This window comes from Cyprinodon variegatus, unplaced genomic scaffold, assembly GCF_000732505.1.
Source record: "Cyprinodon variegatus isolate N-32 unplaced genomic scaffold, C_variegatus-1.0 Scaffold75, whole genome shotgun sequence".
NCBI lineage: Eukaryota > Metazoa > Chordata > Actinopteri > Cyprinodontiformes > Cyprinodontidae > Cyprinodon > Cyprinodon variegatus.
In genome coordinates, this window is record NW_015150528.1 from 878,068 (window position 1) to 900,708 (window position 22,641).

Genomic DNA, 22,641 nt, shown 5'->3' on the forward strand with positions numbered 1-22,641 from the left:
TATATATATATATATTTTATTATTATTTTTTTTTTTTAAAGCTGCCAATGATTTTCATCCAATCTTGCATGACAAGCTTTGAAAGCTCAAAGGAATCAAACAGTAACTTAGCTGTGAGGTGGTTAGCCTTCCTGTTATCAGCTGCAGTTAAGTTTCCTGTTCAAACTAGCAGCCTCAGAGCTACATAGACATACCTCTGCACATTTTTATTTTTTTTTAAATAAAGCTCCTTTGGCATTTTTGTGTTTTTTCTTTTTTCTTGACTTCATTTTAAATTTTTCATTTTTAGGGCTGTTATTAATGAGGTTTCCTTACTTTCTACCCTCAGAAATTAGCGGTAGGATGAAGAGGAATATTTTGCCTTTTAAGGGATGTGTGAAAATGGCAACACCTGAGACAGTGATAAAAGTACATAACTGTACTCCATCTGCTAACACATTTATTTCGGTTTCACATACTTTTGTATATAGTTGCTTAGCAAACAGGGATGTCCTTGCGACAACTATTTGTTTTAGTTCTGGAAGTCAGCGGGAAACCACATCCACTCCTCCTGTCCTCAGCATATTTCCAAATTCAGATCTTTTGTAATCTAAAATTCTGATGACTTGTTAATTCACTTGTTGATAGACTTGATAATGGTGGTGGTTTTTTCTATCATTGCCTGTTGGCTCTGGTTAACATTCCAAAGCTAAATGGTGGTAATTTTACTCTCGGAACACTGGACGCTTTGATTTGGCATCTTTGTTAGTTCACAACCTAAGCTCAGTCTAAAGGAACATTCATTAAATCAGGGGTGCTTGTGGGGTAATTATTTTAACAATCTAATCAGTTTTCTAAAGAAATCTGATTGGTTTTCGTTATGATTGTCTAAATTTCTTGTTTTTGTTCATTTTTTCCCCCAAATATCCTTATGGTCAAAGTGAAGCCATCCCCAAATTGTTCTGTTTAGAAAGCTTACATTTTTAGCTTAGGTTAAATCTTTAGCGCTTATTAAGAAAGCAGTTTGGATTCTGGTGGCACACGTTCCTTTCTTTCCTTGTCCAGCCTGCAGGCACGGTGGAGGACGGAGATGACTGTGATGTCAACACACAGATGGTGGTGCAGGGCCCTCATGCAGACATACAGATGGCACCTTTTTTTTTTTCAAACTATCCTTGTCCAAACAATTTTTCATTCCCTCTGGCCTTAAGGACAACAAAACATAGGGCACTAAAGTGTGAGGATGAGGTGGTTGGTTTGTCCATGACCTCCAAATCTCCCACCTCATCTTGACATGCCATGATTGCTTTTAGATTTTAAATTTAATTTAAAACCAAAACAGAATAATTGAGGTAAAAATTGTCTGAACTCCCGACTAGGTCTCATGCTCCTCTTCTCTTATTAAAACATCTGCTAGCACACAGAAGTTTTACACCAAACCTTTTGGGTGTTCTGGAGAGTATAACGTGAATGTTAACCCATTCCAGAACCGTGAAGCAGTTGAAACTATATGGATTTTCGGGCAAACTATTCCTACAATAACAACACGGAATGGCTTGCTTTTTGTCTTTTTAAAGCAATACATTTGGAGAGAAGGATGTGAGCAAGCATCAAGGTGGATCACAGGTTTATAGGTAAATGGGTATTGAAGAGAAGCAAGAAGCTACATTGCTGATAGCTGACGTACAGCCTTCAATGTAGTTCACAAGGTTAGTTTTAATATGTATTAATAGGTCAAAGCTACAGGCTTATATAGGTATCATTAAATATTGCTTACTTCCACAAAGTCTTTTGATTTTTCTCCATATTCCAAAACATTTTTCTTCTTCCAAGTCTCCTAATAAACAATATAAAGCTAATGGCTTTCCTGTCTTCTCAGTGTTTGGAGCTGGTCATGTTACAGTAAACAATGGGCTGCTCTTCCCCGCCAAAATCCCCCCACTTCAACAAGCAATAAAAATTCATTTCATTTTTACGTCACAGAAAAGGATTTCTAAATGTATGTTGGAAGTCATTTGGTAAATGGTATTCATGCTATTTCAATATGTGCACATTTTATTTCTTTTAAACTTAATGTTTTATGCATATGTTGCTATAAAACATACCTCTCTAATACGGTGGATCATTGTGACAAAAACAGAAATGAAATGTTGACAGAAAAGAATAAAGCCCCTGTGTAGTATCTATTATACTGGCAATATAATGAGTTGATCTTTCTGACATCTTGAAGATGAGCCGGGCCTTTATGTTCTCAGAAAAAGTTCAGCTACATGACATGAACAGGTGTATGTATTATAAAAAGTAATTATCATTTAACATCAACATTGTCCCTCTTTCTTATACACTAGATAAGAGGATTGTTGATTTAAAAATATGTATAGTTGGGAAATCGGCTAAAAAAACAAAAACAAAAAAAACCTCAGAGCTTGAATCAGTAGATTAGACATCAACAATGATGCCCCACCAGTGCATGTTTGTCCATGTCCAGGAGAAAATCTTTGGAGTTTAAAGTAGAGTATTAGGGAAAATAAGCACCATTAATATAAAAGCACTTATCTCTCAACTATTACCTGCTTGAACCGCTTTGTGACCATGTTGGTGAAATAATTGCTATGTTCTCCTGCGGCAGCTAAATGTGGGGGAAAAAAAGCTGGCAGTCAAAGAGAGAGAGGGCACTAAGGCCCAAAGCTTAGCTGTTCTTGTTATGAAAGCCTGAACAAACAGTTTGAAGGATCATCAAATCCAGAGGAAAGTGAAGCCTCAAATTCTAAGAAACCTCTTTATTTTAGGCACTGATGTTGGGGCACAGTTTTACACCCAAGTTTTTATTTTATTTCTATATGTATATATATTTTTTAAAGGAGGACAACAGTGGCTGAGTTTGGGAACCAAAACTAGAAAAGTGATTGCACTCAATGGCTTTACTTTAGTAGATTATAGTGCTATTAACCTCAAGCACAGTTATTTACGGACCTTTTCTAAACGGTTTGGTCAGGAATGCTTAATTTAAGCTGGCCACCTCCGGATATGATTTTGAATTTACAAATGTACCCGGTATTGAATAATCAGAGTCACAGCAGTTTTCCTGGTTGTACACTGTGCAGCTGGTTATGTTACTTATTACCTTGGCCCCTCCGGAGTAAAACTGTGGAACATAAGATCAAATCTCCACAGGACTGGTAGATAGTGCTGTTTACACCCATTGGCTGTATCCGAACGTCCATCCTAACTCCTAAAACTCTCATCCACTATATGGAGCAGGGACTATACAGTGGACTTTATTGTGAACTCTGTTAACTGACCGTTTGGAGAGATGATCTCTACTTTTCACTTCTCATTGGTCACGTGAGTCCGCCTCCCCGCACTGTTCCTTGTGCCATCTTTATTTGTCACTGCTGTTGGGAAGAGACAGCAAGCCACTGTGACAGCCAGTCGAATGATGGAGAACCTTCCGGTATATATCTACTCATCTAGTGACCACAGATGATCACTACTTTAAAGGTGCACTGTGGGAAATTTCCACTACTTTTTCATTCACTAGACGTTCGGACACTGATCTAAAATGGTATAACCACTACACAGTGCACTATATAGTGAGTAGGACGAACATTGGGACACAGCCATTGTTTTCTCTGTTTCTAAATAGATGCTGTATCAGTTTGCCATGACTCAAGGCTAGATCCATCAGTCCTGCAGTTGATGTAGCCCTCTAATCCAAAATGAACAACTCATATGAAATTAATCAAGACAGTTCTTGTGTTCACAGAATTTGACCTGCTAATTTTAGGGACTCCCTGGGCTTTACTTGGTGCTCTCTATAATTCTGACAATATTTAACAGGACCTCGGTGGTTAGACTTAAATTTCATGAAGGAAAAATTGAAATTGGAATTTCTCACTCTGAGATGGAAGTTTACAGTGTAATTTCACCCTGAATTAAACTTCCGCATTGAAGATGGGGAGCTGCTCACATCAACAGTAGATAAACCTACCGGTACCTGTTTTCAGATTTCTTAACATGGCTCATCTGGATGTACAATCTTGTCTCTTTAGAAACATAATCCTGAAATCCTTTTCAAATTAATATTTTCATCTTCAAATAACAAATCTAAGTCTCTGTCCCAATAGTGCTTACATAGTGATTTTTAGGCCTAAAGAGGCAGCTTTAATTTAGTTCTAGAAGCACTGCTCGTCCTCCTCCCTTACCTCCAGCACAGACCCAGGTCTGTCTGCACACCCAGCATTGGTGCTTTCTGTGGGGGTGGATTTATATGGAGGTTTCACAGAATCCGACAGATATCCAGACGCAGCTCTGGATGAACCAAAATGAAACATTTTTCAGAGCTCTTGGGGCTCTTCCAAAAACTTATGGTCTCCCCAAGACAATTCAAAAGTTGTTCATAAGGAACAATTTAGCAGCAGTCCGAAATGTTAGGTTTCACCTGTGCTTTTATTGTTAAAATCCAGACCGTGAGACCTTGACAGGAAATGCTATGGGGTTGCCTGGGGTAACGGTGGCTCTAAAGTGAAGAGTCTTGGAGTTAATTTACTAAATATTAAACAATCATTCCAGCCATTAAATAAGATTGCCCACTGTTATATTCAATACCAGCACAGGAATGACATGTAATGTTATGCAATAACTTTATATGTGGAAACAAGCACAGCACTAAAGTCTGCTGGAATGGCAACGTCATCAGCCTCAAATCTTAAAAATCGAATTGGTACCAGCGATAGTTTTACCTGCACAAATCATGTAGCACTGAAAATGTGGACTAGATCATTTTGATTGAGTTCAGAGCTTAATGGGGGGATTGTTGACCTCTTGGTGACCTAAAGATAATCTTGAATACCTCTGAAACAATAGGACACATCATCTTTTTTTTTTTTTTTTTTTTTTTTTTTTTTTTTTTTTTTTTTTTTTTTTTATTAATCATTTTAACCTGCTGTAGTTAAACAAAAATCATGTAGTCTATTTGTTGGTTTTTATTCTAATTCATTAGTGGGGTGTCACAGTCGTGCAGGTGAAGCTCCTCCTATTTGGTGATGTGGTTCAGGGTGTAAACAATTGGTGTAAACACTCTGCATCTGAAATGCAGAATGGGGAACTCCGCATGGGGCTTGCAAATATCACAGCGCACACAGAGTTTGCTTTAAACGCTGAAATACAAAATAAGCCAACAGGATGTGATAATGTAATAAGTCTTTGTGTAAAACTCATAAAGTCATAGATGACCTAGCACCTCTTTGATGCAGGTACCTTTCTCTCAGTTGAGAATTGTGACATCTGCCCCCACAAGCCATATTTACTGTTTGAACCAGCTCTATGTTGTTGTTGTTTATTGAATTCATTGAAGGTCTTTTTGTTTTGAGGTTATTAAATGGTTTTCACTTTCAACTCTGGCCTTTAACTTTGCACACTCTAGAAAGGTCACTGAAGTCAGTTGAGTGGATGCTCCAGGGTGTACCACAGAGCAGAATACAGGCGCGAGGGGACCTAGCTTTAAATCTTGGAGCTCTTGTTTTTAGTCCTGGGAAATCATATTTTATTTTCCCATGAGATCTAGACCTCCATACACACATGCTCTTATCCAAGTTGAATGGAAGGCGTACAAATGTACAATGAATGGAAGACTGTGTTCCACTCATTAGGGTTTATAACCATCATTAGCTGCAGCAACATTTGGCATGATGGATGAAAGGGTCACCCTGTCAGCTCACACAAGAAGTCTCAAGGTTCTTCTCCTGTAAAGCTGCTGTGGCTGATGATTTCCGGAGGTTTTAGGCTTTGCTTCCACAGTTCCACCAACGGACTCGCTGAGTAATGTCCTTGATTACTCGTCTTGAGCATCAGAAATTCATCTTCTTTCTGCTACACTGCTGCCTGTTAGATAAATTAGCTGTTGACAACTGAGAGACTGTGGCTCTTGCTAAAAATGAAATGGCTTAAACCGCCCCAAGGGCAATGTGGTGGTGTTTTGTTTTAGCGGCTTCAAGTAGGAGTGCACTATTTCCACTCATAACATGACCCATTTACACCCCATTGTTTTGCCTGTGTTAAAAATGGTTTCATGGCTTCTTCTCTCTTTTGTTTTTGTGGTTCTGTTCTGATAATGGAAATAAATTACAGTAATGCTGCTTCCTTTTCCTGCTGTCATTGATGCACTGGCTAAATGAAATTTTCTTGGATTATTGCTGAGTCATGTATTTTCAGATTGATTAGCAGTCAGTTTGAAGAGAAAATTGTCAGATTGTTTACTGTCTGCCCAACTCCATAAGATGGGCTTACTTCTGCTGTTTGCTATTTTTAGTGTAGCCTAAAGAAGTAGCTGTATCGGTAACAGAGATTTGAGACTTAAACTGTCCAAATGCAGCATGTGTTAGAGTTGGAAAAAAATCTAAACTTTTGCAGCTTGATGCTTTGCCTCAACCATTTAGAAACGCTGATCCAGGGGCTGGCTGGGGGACAGTCACTGCATCTAAGCCCTGATCTCTCCTCCTTCAGGGTTGCCAGCATAAAACTATGAAAAGGGAACAATAAAATCATAAGAGCGCATAATTTTAGCTAATACATTTGGTTATGTTACAGCGTCTTATTTTATGACAAACATGGTTTACATGTATATTTTTGTGTAGTTTTGGTTTAATTATTGCTTGTTAGGTTTGTTTTTCAGTTTTGAGTCATTTTTCAATTTGTCATTTTTAGTCTATACCCCAGTTAAGACTTATCCAATCACTAAATTTGTTTAGGTATTAGGTAAGTTTGCCCTTTGTTACACTGGCTTGGAAGACCATTCATACCCTCTAAAGTTTTTTTATATTTTTGTAAATTGTTAAGTAATACAAAAGGGCCATGATTTTTTAGAAATGTTTAACAAGGCAAATCTAAAATGTGGTAAATTTGGTTTTCTGAAGGCCACTTGACAAACCTGGCCATGAAAAATAAATCTTGCTCTGGAGAAATTAAAGTCTTGTTTTCCACAAGTTGTAGTGGATATAAACATGCCCAAGAGACCAGCAACAACTTAGATTATTTGATGTGTGAAGCTGGGAGAGGCATACCAAAAAAAGACCTACAGCTGAACTCTTCAGTTTTTTTATTTACAAAAAAAAAACAACTATTTACTACTCTGTATTGTTCCATTGTAGAATATTCAAATGTAGCATTAAAGTTTGTAGTTTTTATATGACTGAAAGAGAATAGTCTGCAAATACCTCTGCAAGCTTTTTATTTCTATGGTTTGGATACTTCAAACACTCCCCGATGTTAAATTTAAATTTCAGTCATTATCTAAACACTCAATATAAACTAATTAATAAATCAAATATTGAGTAGAATGACCCAACTTGAAATATGAAATTATCTGTGCATAATTTCCATCAGGTGTACTGGTTTGTGCTTGTTTTTCATTGTTTTAACTGGTGGAGTTCATGCAGCATTTAAATGGAAGCTGAAAGGAGGCGTTTCATTAGTGCTTTAACTTTACCTTGCCACCATTTTTATAAACCATGTTATCAAAAAGAGTTTGTAAAGTATGTTGAAAGTCAGTCAGTCCTGGTTGGACAGAACACCTCTGATGTCGTCACCCTAAGCACAGGCTCCCCTCAGGGCTGCGTCCTGAGTGCCTTTCCTGTTCACTCTGATGACACACAACAGAATGTAGAGAAAATCATTGTCGACTTCAGGAAGAACCGTCCTAGCCGCGCTCCAATTCTTATCAAAAGCTCAGCTGTAGAGGTGGTCGGTTGCACCAAATTCCTGGGCTGTGCACATCAGACAATCTCACCTTGTCTGCGAACACCACCTCTCTAATCAAAAGCGCACAGAAGTGCATGTACTATCTGTGGAGGATTAGGAGAGCCCACCTGCCCCCACCCATCCTCACAACCTTCTACAGAAGTACCATAGAGAGCGCTCTGACCAGCTGTCTCACTGTGTGATGTGGAGGCTGCAGCTCCTCAGACTGGAAGAAAGTGAGAAGAGTGGTGAGAACAGCTGAGGGGATCATCGGGGCTCCTCTTGCCTCCATTAAAGGCATTTCATCCAAGTGCTGTGTCTCCTGAGCCCGTTACATCATCAATGACCCCTCACGCCCCCACCATGGACTGTTCTCACTGCTGCCCTCTGGGAAGAGGCTCCACAGCATTTGATGCAGGTCCAGCAGATCCCAAAACAGCTTCTTCCCCACCATCATCACACTGCTGAACTGTTGGGGGGGGGGGGGGAATTTTAAAAAACTTTAATTCAAGTCACAGACTCGGCATCACACTGATAACACCAAACCAAACTGGTGCATATTTGCACCATATACATCTGTCTTGAAATGCCCTGAACCTCCATATCAATGCGTTTTTGTGTTGATAACTAAAACTGTTTACAGTTGATCTCTGCTGCACTTTCTGGGATAGAAATGTTAATTTCACTGCCAAGCTACTGCTTATTCTCTGTCCAAAAGCTGTACAAAACGAAATTTACTCTGTGTATACAACATTTAAAACCACTCATTTGCAACCTAACAAACATGTATAAATTGTTTTTCTCTTGAGGTGGCAGGGATTTTTCAAAGGGGGAGGTGTAGCTTTTTTTCCACTGATAATTTGACATGTTTGTTGTGAGACATGGAGTCATGTAAAGAATGACTGTTGGGTGTTTGCTTTAGTTTTTTAGGTTTTGCCCTTAAAATGTTGCCTTGTTGCAAATGGTATTGTATTTGTAATTTGTCGGTTTTTCCCCTTTTGCACCTGCTGTTGAAGGACCATTTGCATATGCCATCAAACTGAACACACACACGTCTTTTATGTTGTCATTAGACCGGTTCAAACTTGTCTGAAGATTTTTAGTTTCCCAGGAAACTCATCCAGTCTTGGTGAGAGGGCTGGAATAAATGCATAAAAGAAGGAAAGGATGGCTTGGATTTGCATGTGCAAACCTGTGTTTATCCTAACCCTCTTCAGATACCAGGGACTTGGTTTTCTGTGTGAGCTTGTCAACCTGCTTTACTACATTGTTTGTCTTTCAACAAATTTGATAAGATAAATAGTCCTATCGGTAAATAGAGAAGTACTGTCCTGATTGCTTTGGTCAATTTGCTTCATTACCATGTTGGGCCCTAATTTTGACATTTTATACTTCAACTTTGCAATCATGTTTTGCCACTTTCTTCCACCTTTATAGTTTTTGTTTGGTGCCCATGTATGTACTTTCTGTAAGCAGTGTATTGTTTTCTTAATAGGGTAAACCTTTTAATGAAATGATCTGAAGGAAATATTGAAAACTAATCCAACCTCATGTGGAATGATTTTTAAATGCCAATACATGCTTCGTTGGATATTTGATGTAATGTTTTGCCGTTGCTTTTGGCTCTAATAGTGTGGCATTATGACCCAGAAATGAACATGGTCCACTCTGAAAGACCTATGACATTTCCTTAAAGCTGAGTAGATTGTAATAAAACACTTCCTCTGCTATTAAAGCAGGAGCAAAGTATCCCTGTAGCAGTTTTAATTTTGTTCACGCAAATTGTTTTTTTCATGGAGGCTCCTTGTTACCCCACAAAGTCTGTAACAGGACCACCAAACATACAATAAAGCAAAAGGCCAAAGTTGGTTAGCAACTAATTCCTCTGTCAAATCTGGCCATGTGCTGAAGAGACAGTCCTGCCGTTCATTCTGGGTTAGTTGGAACGTGGATGCAACAGAAGTAGATTATCACCCAACCCGTTGATTTAGTTTGTTTTTGAAGAAAAAATGAAATCTTGATCTCTCTTTGAACCAATATAAACCTTTCAGATGCTTTAAGGCATTAATCTTTTACTGCAATGTTTTTGAAAGTAAAGGATGTTGACCTTTGGTATAAAGGTTCTCTGCAGCTTGGCTCTCGGGTCAGAAAAAGTTCTCTAATCTGGAACTGCTGAAGCATTTCCTCTTTCACAGACAGTTTTTGCCTGGCTCTGATTGTGATTGAAGGAAATGAGGCAGCAGAAAAAGATGACAAAGGCTTTTTCAAAGAGCTTTAATGCATCCTCTTGTTTCTTCACCAAACTTCCAACACCTTCTGACTGAAGTTATGAGGGTTGCTTCCCTTGCTGAGGAAAGCTTTAATCTGCTGTTGACTTTTCATTTTTAAGCGTTTCATGAAAGAAAGTAGATGGCATGACGGACAAGACAAAACACATCCAACATATTTGGGTTAAACCTGATTAACTTTTGGTTAAATTGAAGCTTTTCTAATAAGTGTCTGTACAAGAGCTTGTTTTCAGACCCACAGTTTCCACACCCTTGATAATTGTCACATCTTTGCACCTACCGTAGTCACAGGTGCCACAGTCGTCTTGGGGGGGGGTGGGTTAGTATGACAGTAAAAGTTGGACAATGCAAGATTGCGTTGGTGTGGGTGTGGTAAATGTTATTTAACACCATATTCACTGGGTTATGCTTTGCTGATTAACTTCTGGTTAGACATCAGGCTGATAAATGGATTAATCTAGAGTAATTACATTTAGCTCTTGGGCAATTTTCCTGCTGGCATGGAGCTAATTAAAGAAGTACAAACTGTTTCACCCTACATCTTCCAGGTGACATATCCACATCTCAGTGCTGCTCTTTATAATTAGGGTTATATTGTGCTTTCTTGGTGTGTTTGATGTAGTGCAACACAGACCTAAAAGAGACATTTTATGGAAGAAAGAAACTTAAAGAACGGGAGCATAAAACACCCAGGCATAAGTGTTTTGTAAATAAGTGTCCTTGTCAGTAAAAGTTTAACATAGAGCTAGTCCTAATCCAGTATTGCATTTAAATTCTCCTGTCTTGTGTTTTTCCGGAATGGAATAAAGGTAAAGCTATCACTACCTAATGCTAGCTTGGTATAGTGTTCATATACACAATAAGCCCAGCATACAAGAACACAATTGTTGAAGAAATTGGTTTATTAGAATAATTATGCTAATAAGCGTTGACTTTGTAGCAAATCTGTGACCAGCAGTTTTCTGTCATATTTTCAACACAGCTTGTTACTGTTGAAACTGCATCCTAGCAGGTACTACAAATAACAGTTCCAAGTTAAAAAGTACTAATTGATAAGTTTAAAAAGTGAGTCGAGTCATAAAATGCAAAGAGATGTTGCTACAGGATAATGGCCATGGAAATTTTAGATGCAGAGTGCCTACCTTAAAGCAATCTCCTCCAAAGCTGGGCTCATAATGGCACATAATACATTTACTTCAACAGAAGTTACGCAGAGCAAAGAGATGGTGCTTTTTGAGAGCTTCTTGCTCAATTTTGACATAATGCTATATGATTAAGTATTGTGAGCTCAGGATCCACTATAGTGCCTGGTATTGTGGCAACTTTTTTCTCGCGATGATGGAAATGCTTTCTAGATTGTGGAGAGAAAAGGAGAAAGGCCCAAGGAGCATGGTTTATATCATTCCAGTATCTAGGTTGAAGGACAGTAAGGATGTAGACACTCAGTAAACTATGGTTCAGAGAATGATATACAATTAATTTGCTTTTCTTGATGTTCTGTTGGTGGAGCCTTCACTTACAATCAGTCTTTCTTTATCCTGCAAAGTTGGAGACCCTCAATGCTGCGTGTTATAGTTAAAATACTAGAAAAGTAGAACAGGGTGCATTGCTCTGCATTTTGTACCTTGTGTTATTGCATGGTGGAAAAACGATCACTCTTTAGCTCACACTCCATGGCTCAGTCGATAAGGGCTTTGTGGTCCTGCCATGGTGAGTCAGATTCATTATAGGCCTCGGGTCGGGCCCACCTTCCTCAGAGCAGTTTTGGTAATAACAGGAAGTACGGCCACTGCTGCTCATGGTAATTAGCAGCTGTTCAGAACGCTAGACAGCCTGATTATAGCAGTGGCAGCGGACAAACACATGCACCGCTGAACTGCAAATCTCATGTCACAAAGCTGTGTGAGCAGAATAAAAGCTTCAAGAAACACGCATTAAGATGCCTCAGGGAAATGTTTATCATCATGTGCACATTCATGATGCGCCATTTGTGTTTACATCAGCAAGTGTTGTGTTGCCCTAGCAGCTGCAGAGCAGGCTCCATCACGTCTGAAGAATGAGGTAAAGTTTTTATAACACAAGTCCCTTAAGCTTACTGCTGTGCTGATGCTGTTCTTACACACAGAGTGGGTTACATGCAGCTGGTATCTCCTCCCAGTACTTAGCAGAACCACAAACAGTCAAAGGGTGTAATAAAGCTGCACTTTTTATGTCTTTTTTTTTTTTTTCATTATTATGAAAAGCCTTGTAAGGACAACATGGAGAACAACTCCTGTGATAACATGCTGGCCTTCACAGCAGAACCAAATTGGTTCTGCTCTACTTAGGCATTTTAGGGCCGTTTTTTTACCATTACAGCTTTACAACACTGTTTTCTTTTGTGTTTGCATTTAAAGTATAGTTTAATGAACACCCCAGTTATTTTTTGTAAGGTTTTTTTTTTTATGGATGTAACATAAAAGGAACAGTTTAAGAAGACTTGGTAACTTTTGGTCCAGACATGCACCGCCTGGCTGGGCTATCGATGCGCTCTGCATTGTAATTGTGGTATTCAGTAGATGATTGCTCATCTAAACCTTTTTCCTTTTCACTGTTCTTGAACACATTGATGGAAGCTCATCACCGTCTCAGTTGTCATTGGAAACGGGGCCTCTGAGACAAGGTTGTAATTTAATTCAGGCCTTAGTGACAGAGACATGGTGCTTTTCAAAACTGTGCATGTTTTGTATCAAACTGCCAGGCATGTTGATGTCAAGATGGGTTTGTTGCACCACCCTCCAACACCCAGGCTTTATCATCACTGTTGGTTCTGTTTCCCTACAGGAGCATTCTGAACCAGTGGGATGTTAGCTGTGGCTGAGACAGCAGGAGTGCCTGAAGGAGCATGGTGAAACACCAACCCCTCCAAGTCTATGAGCGCCAGCTGTGCTTGTCATGCATCACTGGGATCTATGGGTGCAGGTGGAAACGTTATCAGAGGTCACATGATGACACCACCAAGGTTTGTTTATTTACTTCAAAGTATGCCACCTTTAACTTGGAAGAATAAGCCACCTCTTCTAGCACTGCTTTTTTTTTGGGGGGGGGTTGTAGATGGTTTGTAGAGAGCATTTTCTTTATTGCCATGTTCTGGAATCTAAGTATTTATGCTAGACTGACATTACAATAAACATAGCATGAAAAACTGTATTTGATTGTCACCATGTGCATAAAACACTCAATGCATCAGTGGTTCTAGATACTGACCGGTTCTGATGTAAGCTGGTGTAAGGAAAGTGTTTTTCCCTTTTTAATGAACACACAGGTGATATAACATGGCGTATTATGTTTTTATATTTTACAAACATAATGCCTAATTCCCACGTGCAAAAAAAATCAAATGATTTTCTTTATTTGTAAAACAAAGGATGTTAACAATTTGGGGGCAGCATCCTCGGAGGGACACGAACCCTGTAGACCACAAAAACAACGCAGGCAGGACACAATCTGGGATAGTCTAGCCTCAGCAGCCGTCCCTGTCCTCACCTCAGTGTAAATTTGGTCATCTACCAACCGTGACAGAATGGGAGATAAGTCTATGAAGCTAATGCAGCCTGAACCTTTGCCTTTTAAACCTTTTTCCTGATATAAATACAAATATTATCAAAAGAAACCCAAATCTTACAAGCTACAAATAATGCCATGCACTTTATTTACGATTAGTCTACAAAATCCAAGGGGAGGGCCTCATCCACCATATGACTGAAGTTAAAGTAAAGCCTATGAATAATCATTGTTTGGATGAAAATGAGGTGTCTTGATTAATTTTATTTATGCGACACATGTAGTAAATCAGAGTATGTCGTGAGCATTTTTTTGTGTAATATTTAAAAATAGTCAAAGAAAAACGGTGTATATTTGTAAAAGCAAACTTATAATATTTAAAAACGTATGTTTGTGTAGAAGGTGTTTCGCAAGAACAATCAGGTTTATGAAAGTTAAAGTGCTAATCCACATTAATAAGGCACATTATGCTTCTTGCTCAGATCTTCTTTCAATCCTTTAATTATTCATATCCTAATATCGCCCTCAATAGATTTAAATAAAATGATCTCATCTTGAAGCTTAAATTAAATAAATTAGGGGAAAAATTTCTTCCCCAGCTGCTTTTTGTATCCTGGAACCAGTTTTCTTCCAGGGTTTCTCTCCATATAGCTCCCTCTCTTTTAGTTGGCTACGACCAGCTTCCCCGTCTCTGCTAAAGATGAGCATTCCCACAGGATAATTTGTCCAACACCCTGTTTCACAATGAAAATAAAATCTCCTGGGTTGTGTTGGTCTGTTTTTTTGGACTTTTTTGACCAGGCCACCTTCTTCCTACATGACTTTTAACCGAACACAGTGGGTTCTTATGATTTTTTTTTTTTTTTTTTTTTTTTGTATGTATCACATACAGAAAGGCTGACAGAAGCTCCTAGTATCTGTGTAATTTAGCTTCTCAAAGAACAAGAAAACAGTTGCCTCTTTTGCAGACTTTGAAATTTGTAACATATTTACTCTACCAAGTCACTATTTCTGAAATATAACCAACCTTACTGTATCATGCATTCATCTTTTAGTATTATGTTTACCTATGGTATACTTATGTTCTTTGTGTGAGAAGTACATTGTTTGAGGGATTGCTTGCATTGTTGCTGTAATGGCGAGTGTCTGGAGAACAGTAGGAACGAGGTGAAGTTGTAGCTGCTTTCCAATGATTATCTCTGAAGATAATTAGGAGCTGTGCACACCCTCAGTTGTGCGCATTTTCTCCCATAGAGCTGGAAATGAATGAGCCCTGATTATCTTGTTGTGTCAGGAGGTTTTTTTCACAATAGACAGCTGGCTTGTATGAGAAAGAAAGCTGTTGAGTGATATAGTTGTTTGTTTTATTATGGCTCCTACTGAATTTTGTGTTTTACTGTGTTGACAAATCTTTGGGACTTTACCATTAAGATTTAATGTGTTACTTAAATGTATATCTGTAGGTTTTTTTTTGTTTGTTTGTTACAAACTAGCTGGAGACGTCTTGCTAGTCAAAATATTTTGCTATGATTTTTACATGTTAAAAATGTAAAGCAAACTTAACTCTACAGATTATATTAAGGATTGCTTATGAAATCTGCCCGAGTTCTTGTTCACCAATGCCTCTCTAGCACGTTGCACCCCCAGTCTCCTCGTGTGCTACCTGCTACATTGGTAGGTTTCAGGTTCTGGTCCCAAACACTCCCATACTGGCTTGGTGCTTTAACTTGTCATAGTAAGGATTTTAGATTTCGCATCAACACCACTTCTTGGTAGTGTGTAATTTCTTGCCTGCTAGTATGTCTGGCTCCATTCCGTTAGGTTTCTTTGCTCACAAACAGAAACACAACAGTTTGCATGCTGTGTATGCATTTGTATCGATTTAAAAACTCCACCCTGTTATAAAGAGGAATGAAGAATAGCAGCGGAAAACCTTTGATAAACAACTTTCCTGCCATGTTGGCTTTAGTTTTTCTCAGCTGCCAATCTTTTGTCTCCTAGAAAACCACATTCCACCCATCCTCAGTCTGTCAGTTCACTGGCTGCCTCCTTAGCATTCAACCATGCAGCCTGATTTCCATTTACAGCCATCTGTCACCTTCTGCCTTCAAAGGTTGTCCTTATATTCATTCAAAATTCATAAAAAAACGGGTTAGAGAATCATGAGGCAAAAACCAGAATGTATTTTCTGTAACAAAACGTAAGCCTAACAATGTAGCTACACCTCTTCTTAGCTTCACGTGTATTGTGTTCCACCTAAGCGCTAGTTTGGGTCAAATATATGCTCCCCGTTAGTGAACACACGCTACATTTCTTCTTTTAGAAACTGGCTTACCCATTCACTGTGTTTGTGTGTTCTGAAACTTGAGTCAATTGATTTGGCCTGACTTTTCCCTTAAGAAACACACACAGGTTATGTCAGTGCAACAACTCTACGCATGGAAGAGGTGTATGTGGGGGGGTGTGTGTGCGTGTGTGTGTGCACTCAGACAGTGGATTGGATTATTTATTTATACCCACATACCATTCACTAGAACTACAGAAACCTTAACCATGAACAATAGTCATGTCAGATGGTAAACAAGCAACTCTACCAATGAAGTTGATGAACTAAAGTAGATAAAAAATGATGCATAAAGGGGCACAGGCGGGTTTGGTTTTGTAGCTTTTTCGGTTAGCCTGATAAAAATGTATCCATTTTTCCTACTTCCTCTATGGTTGAAACTGGACACCGCTTAGATCTTTTTCCTATCCTGTGTGGATAAGTGCTGCGTTGGCATTGTTTGTCCACTGTGCTCATCCTCTGCACAGGCCTGGTGCTGTTTGACAGCGCCCGTCTGCTAGAGTGCGAGGAACAAAATCAGTCTGTACAAGCAAAGTGCGATCTGTTTCCTTCTACTAGATAAACAAGGCCTTTTTTTCCTCAGTGTTTGCATGCCCTGCAGTAAACTAATGGGTTTCATTTTAGAATCATTAAAAACACAAGTTATGAGCTTCACCTTGTTTTTATGGATTTCAATAAGTTACTAAAAAGGATAAATAAACTGTTACTCGGTGATTCAAGATTAAAGAGGAATAAGAAAACATGGATTTCATTTACTGTTAATAGTGGAGATATCCTCTGGTTTTAGAGTGGCTGGCCAACAAAGCTTGGTCTTGCTGCTGTGAATGGGATCTTGGCCGAAGCTGAGGTGATGTCATACAGGAGAGATTATTTAAGCATCCCTGTAAGTAAACTGTGACCAATCAAGGAGATGTATCATGTAGGTGTAACATTACCTGATCGAATCCCAGAGGCGTGAGAACTACTGTAAGACTCTCATGTTATAAAAGCTGATGGACTCATTCATAATCTATCAGCAGACCGTACAATACCTCTCTTCTTTTTTTTATTTCTGTTCAGTGTAGTGAGCTATTTAGACCAACCAGGTGTCAGCAGCGCTGCTTTTCTCTGTGTCCAAGGTGCTTTGTAGGGAGACGGCTCACGTCACGCACTGCAAAACGATCTGGCCTCTCAGTAATAATTGAGAGAATTTCCATTTAGCCTGGCTTTACCATTCAATCGCACACAGGCAGCAAAAATAGCAGCAACGTTATGTGGTGGGCAGTGATCCTCTGGTTTCCATCAGATTGAGATTTTCAATCAACTTTTACTCATTTGCTTACAATATTGAAAATGCAAAATCATTTTCATTTGTTCGCTGTAGCAGACTAGTATGTAGTAGTACAATGACATCAGCATATAAAGGTGGAGAAGTTAAAATAAAACATTGTTTTTTTTTCTTCCTTTTTTGGCATCTCTAGTTTGTCGCTTTGGTGTCAGTTTGATCTTTAATTTCTAAGCTTCATGGTTTAGCCCTCTCTAGATTACTGATGATAAAATGTGAATTCCTGTTTTACTGCAGTTTTGTGGGATCCAGGTTCAGTTTAGATTAGGGTGACCAAACGTCTGTATTTCCCAGGACATGTCCGTATTTCACGTCCTGTCCCGGACGTCCCGGATTCTTTTTAGAAAGTGAGGAAATGTCCTGTTTTTTAAATTACCTTCATTGGACCATTACATTTACAAGCACTAGGGCACTGCACACGACGCTGCGTGTGACGTAATCCCTGAGCTGCGTCAGTGCGGGCAGCCCTGTTCTTAATCAGAAGATGGATAGCGTGGCTGTCAGTACGCCAACAACATGCCAAAGCCAAATGAATGTTTACCGACGTTTTACAAAAGAGTTTCCCCGCTTTCAGACTGGGTCGAGACAAATGGGAGGCCTTGTGCACGGTGTCCAAAGCAGGCACATATGTCTCGGTGTCCAATGGAGGTGCAAGGAATCTGAAAAGCCACCTGGACACCGAAAGTAAAGATAGTCTATTGATATGTTTGTTCGTTTTTGGTACATTTTGAGTTATTTTTGCTACAAAAGAGGTATTTTTTGTTAATTAGCGCATTTGTAAATTTATTTTTTCCAATAGCCTACAGAACAGACATTATTTCGTTCATTGCTCAGGCTGAGTTATTGGGAGGTACAAACTGAAACTTGTTTTAAAATGCCCACACTGACGCAGCTCAGGAATTACAGTACGTCACACGCAGCGCCGTGTGCAGTGCCCTAGTGCCTGTAAATTGAATGGTCCAATGAAGGTAATTTAAAAAACAGGAATTTTCCTCACTTTCTAAAAAAAACCCGGGACGTCCGGGACAGGACTTGAAATACGGACAAGTCCCGGGAAATACAGACGTTTGGTCACCCTAATCTAAACTGAACCTGGATCCCACAAAACTGCAGTAAAACATGAATTCACATTTTATAATCAGTAATCTAGTGAGGTAAAATAGTCTTTCCGTCTTATCTGCTTATCCGGGCATCTTGTTGTCTGGAATGTGGCCTAAATTTGTGATAAACCTTCCATTACATGTGGCCTTTCGGTTAAAAAAGTGAAAGTGAAGTTGGGTATGGACACTTTTTTTTGTTGTCGTTGGTGGTTATTTTTTAGGATATGAAGATTTTTGAGGCTGATCACATTTTGTTTCTATGCAGCTGAACTCCTGTCTTGCAGGACAGCTTTGAAAAATGCCTGCGATTTATCTGGATATGCACAGGAATCTGACAAGTGGGTGATGTGTTAAGTCCAGAGAAGATGGAGATAAAGAAAGGCATGTGAGGTTCTTCTTTACAGAGATCATCTGCCTGTATTGGTCCTAGGCTGGGGATTAAAATCCAAGGACACCCCACAATGTTTGCATGTTGATAGAGGCCAAGAAAAGCCACCATGCTTTAGTTAATTTCCTGTACAGCAGCAGAATGTAATCTGTAACAAGAGATCAAAGAGAACAGCGACAGTTTGCAGATTTATTTTAGAATCCTGAATGTCTTCTCGTTGTTGACCTAACCCTCTTTGCATGTGACACAATGTTATAGCCTTTAACTAGAAATAGTGCTGGGATGTGATTAAAATTTTAATCGATTACAGGATCTGTAATTAATTTACTGCAGTTAATCTAGTTTTAATCAAAAACCATATTGGTAAGATAAACAACCTTTTCATTCTCAAACCTTTTTTTCTCAATTATTGAATAAATAATTATATAAGCACAAATTTATGTATTTGTTTTTATCCAACTATTTAGGTTATTCATGCATGGGATTGGTTGAAAAGGTTATATTTTAGCTTTTGTTAGAAATCCTGACATTTTTTGTAGTTTCTTTTAAAAACTACTTCTATAGAAGTAGGTGAAAAATACATGAACATTGGTTATAGCACAATTCTTTCCAGTACATATGGCACAAAACATATCTAGCAATAAGGCATACAATTTTGGCTGTAAACGGAAGATAAAGTTTTATTTCTAATACTGAAAGAACTTTGACAGTTCAGCTCTGCATAAATCATTGCTTGGTTCTAGTATCTTCCTAACAACCGTCACTATTCAGATGGCAGTTGTTATGGCGACTAAGGACGCGCTTCTGCCGGAGCTAATATGTACATACAGGTTTGAGGTTTTTGAAGCTTGGAATCCCCCCAGTGAACCAATGCCAGTGATGCCGCTTGTGCATCAGATTTATGGCTGTACAAGAAACTGGGACTTTAGTATGTATATAAGAAAATCAAAAGCATTCATATCGCCAGGGCAACCTCAGTTAGTATTGCTGACAATTATCTGCAAGTCTAAAGTGGAAAACAAGCTGATTAATAATCCCTTAATGCTTGTTGGTAAAAATTATATAAACCGCAAAGATGGCATGTGCATTCCCCCAATGCAACTTGTTAAATTCACTGAGGACCAAGGAACCTTTGGCAAACACTGGTCTCTGAAGGGGGCAAGTTATTATTGACATAACTGTTGCAAAATTTTCAAACACACCTAATGTTTTTTGTGATTTAAATGCAAAAAACACACACTACAAAAACTGATCTAAATATAAGAGTATGTTCCTTAAAATAATTGTGTTTGCCCTTAATTTGAGCAGACAAATACAATGATCTGCTTATAATTCTGCCCTTAAATTAGATAATTTAATTTTTAACAATTTTAGTAAGATTAGTCTTTTTTTCCTATTTTCTAGGTAACTTAACTACTTCCATTGAAATATGACTTGAATATCTGCTCAAACTGATTGACTTGGCTGAGTTTTTGAAAAAAAAAAAATTATAAATGTATAAATTCTTGCATCACTTAGTTAAAGTAAATTAAACAGATACAGTAGGTTAAGCATACCCCTCTCTTGACTAACATAGAGCCTTTCTAATAATCTGGTGCTGGTTGCAACCGTTGACAACCATAAGGTCGGTTTTTAGTCAGGTTACTGATGCTTTAGATCTATGCAGGATTTTACCATTTTATTTCCTTGCTTATTAACCTTTGGTAAAGTCTTTTCTAAAAGCAAGATTATAACCTAGTGCTTCATCTTCATATCTAACATTTAAACACAGCTAAGATCCTTCTGGCTTAAAAACTCCTGAGAGGAAAAAAGTTGTTCTTTGAGTTTCTATGTTGCTGCGGATGTGGAGCTCCAATCCAATAAGCTTCTTTAATAAATGCAATATTGCTCGCTTCTGAAACAATCTGCTGCATTGGACTAGGTCCCGAAAGACAAATAGATATTTTCAGACAGAAAGCCAAACAAAAGTAGGAATGCAATGTCAGTTTATTGGAATGTTGGTCCTTGTGTGTTGTTGCCGTTCATGGTGGCTATAAAGCATCACTTTGTCAGATGAGCTTCATAAAAAAGCTCAATGTTGCCCCACTACTAAAGCAACCTCTGTCTTAATAAAAAATACTTTATTAAAATAGAAATTTCCCCAGATGAAGCGTTTGGCTGGGATACCATATGCTTTATTTTTTTCTTAACAGATTAACCCACTGGTGGAGACCTAGAGTTGTTTTTGTTTACTAAATTATTAAAACTGCATTTTATTAGATTATTCAGTCAGACTATCTGTTCTGAGAGCTTCTTTACAGGAATAACCATGTTTGCTTCCTATCAATACTTTAAAATAAGTTTTGCCCAAATAACAAGGATGGACTCCTTCGGTTTGCATACAGTACAGTAACTTTCCAACATTGCCTGCCTTTAAAGGAAGAGAGGTGTTTGGCAGCGTGCAGAAACAGAAGGGGAGGGGCATTAAGAAACAACCAGCTACCTTGATTAAATTATAAGCTTTTTTTTTTTTTTTTTCTAGATGGTATACTTTCACAGTAACGGTCCAACCATACTGCTCATCAATCATTCTAATATAATTATCAGGGTTATTAAAAATCATTAAAAGTCATTAAATTATTATTTTTTTAAATTAAAAGTTAAACTATTACTTAAATGGTATATATTTGTAAATGTATCTCGATATATTTGCGCGGAACTGTTTCCTGCTGATCGTCAAGCCGTATGTTCAGAAAAGAAGCTCAAAGCGGAGAAAAAGCTGTAGAATGGGGGGAAAATGCTAATTTAAACAAAACTGGCTGAAAATCGAGGAATTGCAGCCTGCCGACAGTAAAGATTAAGAAGGAATTTGCTGTGTATATACGAGTCATGGGTACTTGTTACATTAAAATGATTTTTAAGAGCATTAAAAGAGCATTAAAAAGCATTAAATTAAAGTTTCTCATTCCTGTATAAACCCTGATTATTTTCTATATTGTTTCTGTAGCTTTCAAATTGAAGTGCAAAAATCTATAAGCTTCTAAACTTCCTTATCTGCAGTGTTAACAAGTACCACATCAGCAAAACCATAATGCATTTGATGCAGTCATGAATAATGGATTTCAAATGTGGTGCACTCATATTATCTTAATATTTTGGGTTTATAGATAAGTATTTTTGGATATTTTAAACATTTCAGTTGTAAAAGAAACCTAGTCTAGAATAGATGATTGCAGTCTCCAAATTATTTGAAAATAACCTTTCATTACCTTGATACATTTAATCTTATAATTTTTGTATAACAATCAGAACCATAGTTTATATTATGGTCTGAATATACTTCTTTTTATAATATATTGTTGCTCTGACAGTGCCATGTATTTGTTCCAGTAATGGAATAAAGAGCCATTCATGCAGAAAGTTGATGTGAAATAACTGAGGCAGATCAAATCATGTCAGCCTGCTTTACCGCTGAGTGTGGGAGAAAAAAAAAAAATTAAAGAACAAGAGGTTTTTTTTTACAGTTTAACAAAACGTGTCTGTTGTCATGCAGAAATAAAATGGGAATGATGAGAATACTATAAGTTTTTTGTTTTTGTTTTTTTTAGTTCTTAGATCAGAGGCCTGAACTCAAAGGGTTCCCTTTGCTTCATCTAATGCAACACAGTTACTCTAAACCTATAAATTTATTTTATTTTTATATTTAACTTTCTATATTGATCAGACCCTAAATGAACTTCCTAATAATAATCCACACGTTTCTGTTTTCCTAGTGTAGAAATATGTTTGGACATGTAGGGCAGTTTCTATAATTCTCCAAATTAGAAAGAAAGAACAAAGCATTCAAGTTTGATATGAGATTGTTAATTTTAACGAGTCTGGAAACATTTCGAGCTTGCCCATATTTACCGTCAGAGTAACTGGTAAAATGTTTTTTTTTTTTTACAATGGGGACTGTG

The 22,641-nt window shown here is 38.0% G+C and overlaps 1 protein-coding gene across 4 annotated transcripts in view; it reads left to right on the forward strand.

Annotated features, from left to right (window-relative positions):
• The window catches only part of LOC107083498 (glycerophosphodiester phosphodiesterase domain-containing protein 5-like), a 47,160-nt gene that overhangs the window by 2,785 nt on the left and 21,734 nt on the right, over nucleotides 1-22,641 (forward strand). For all 4 annotated transcript variants that reach the window (XR_001481183.1, XR_001481184.1, XM_015372794.1 and 1 more), the window contains exon 2: nucleotides 12,828-13,005. Coding sequence is in view for 2 of the 4 variants with exons in the window: in XM_015372794.1 (XP_015228280.1) it covers nucleotides 12,889-13,005 (117 nt within the window). In the remaining 2 variants the exon portion in view is untranslated. The remainder of the gene's footprint in view (nucleotides 1-12,827; nucleotides 13,006-22,641) is intronic.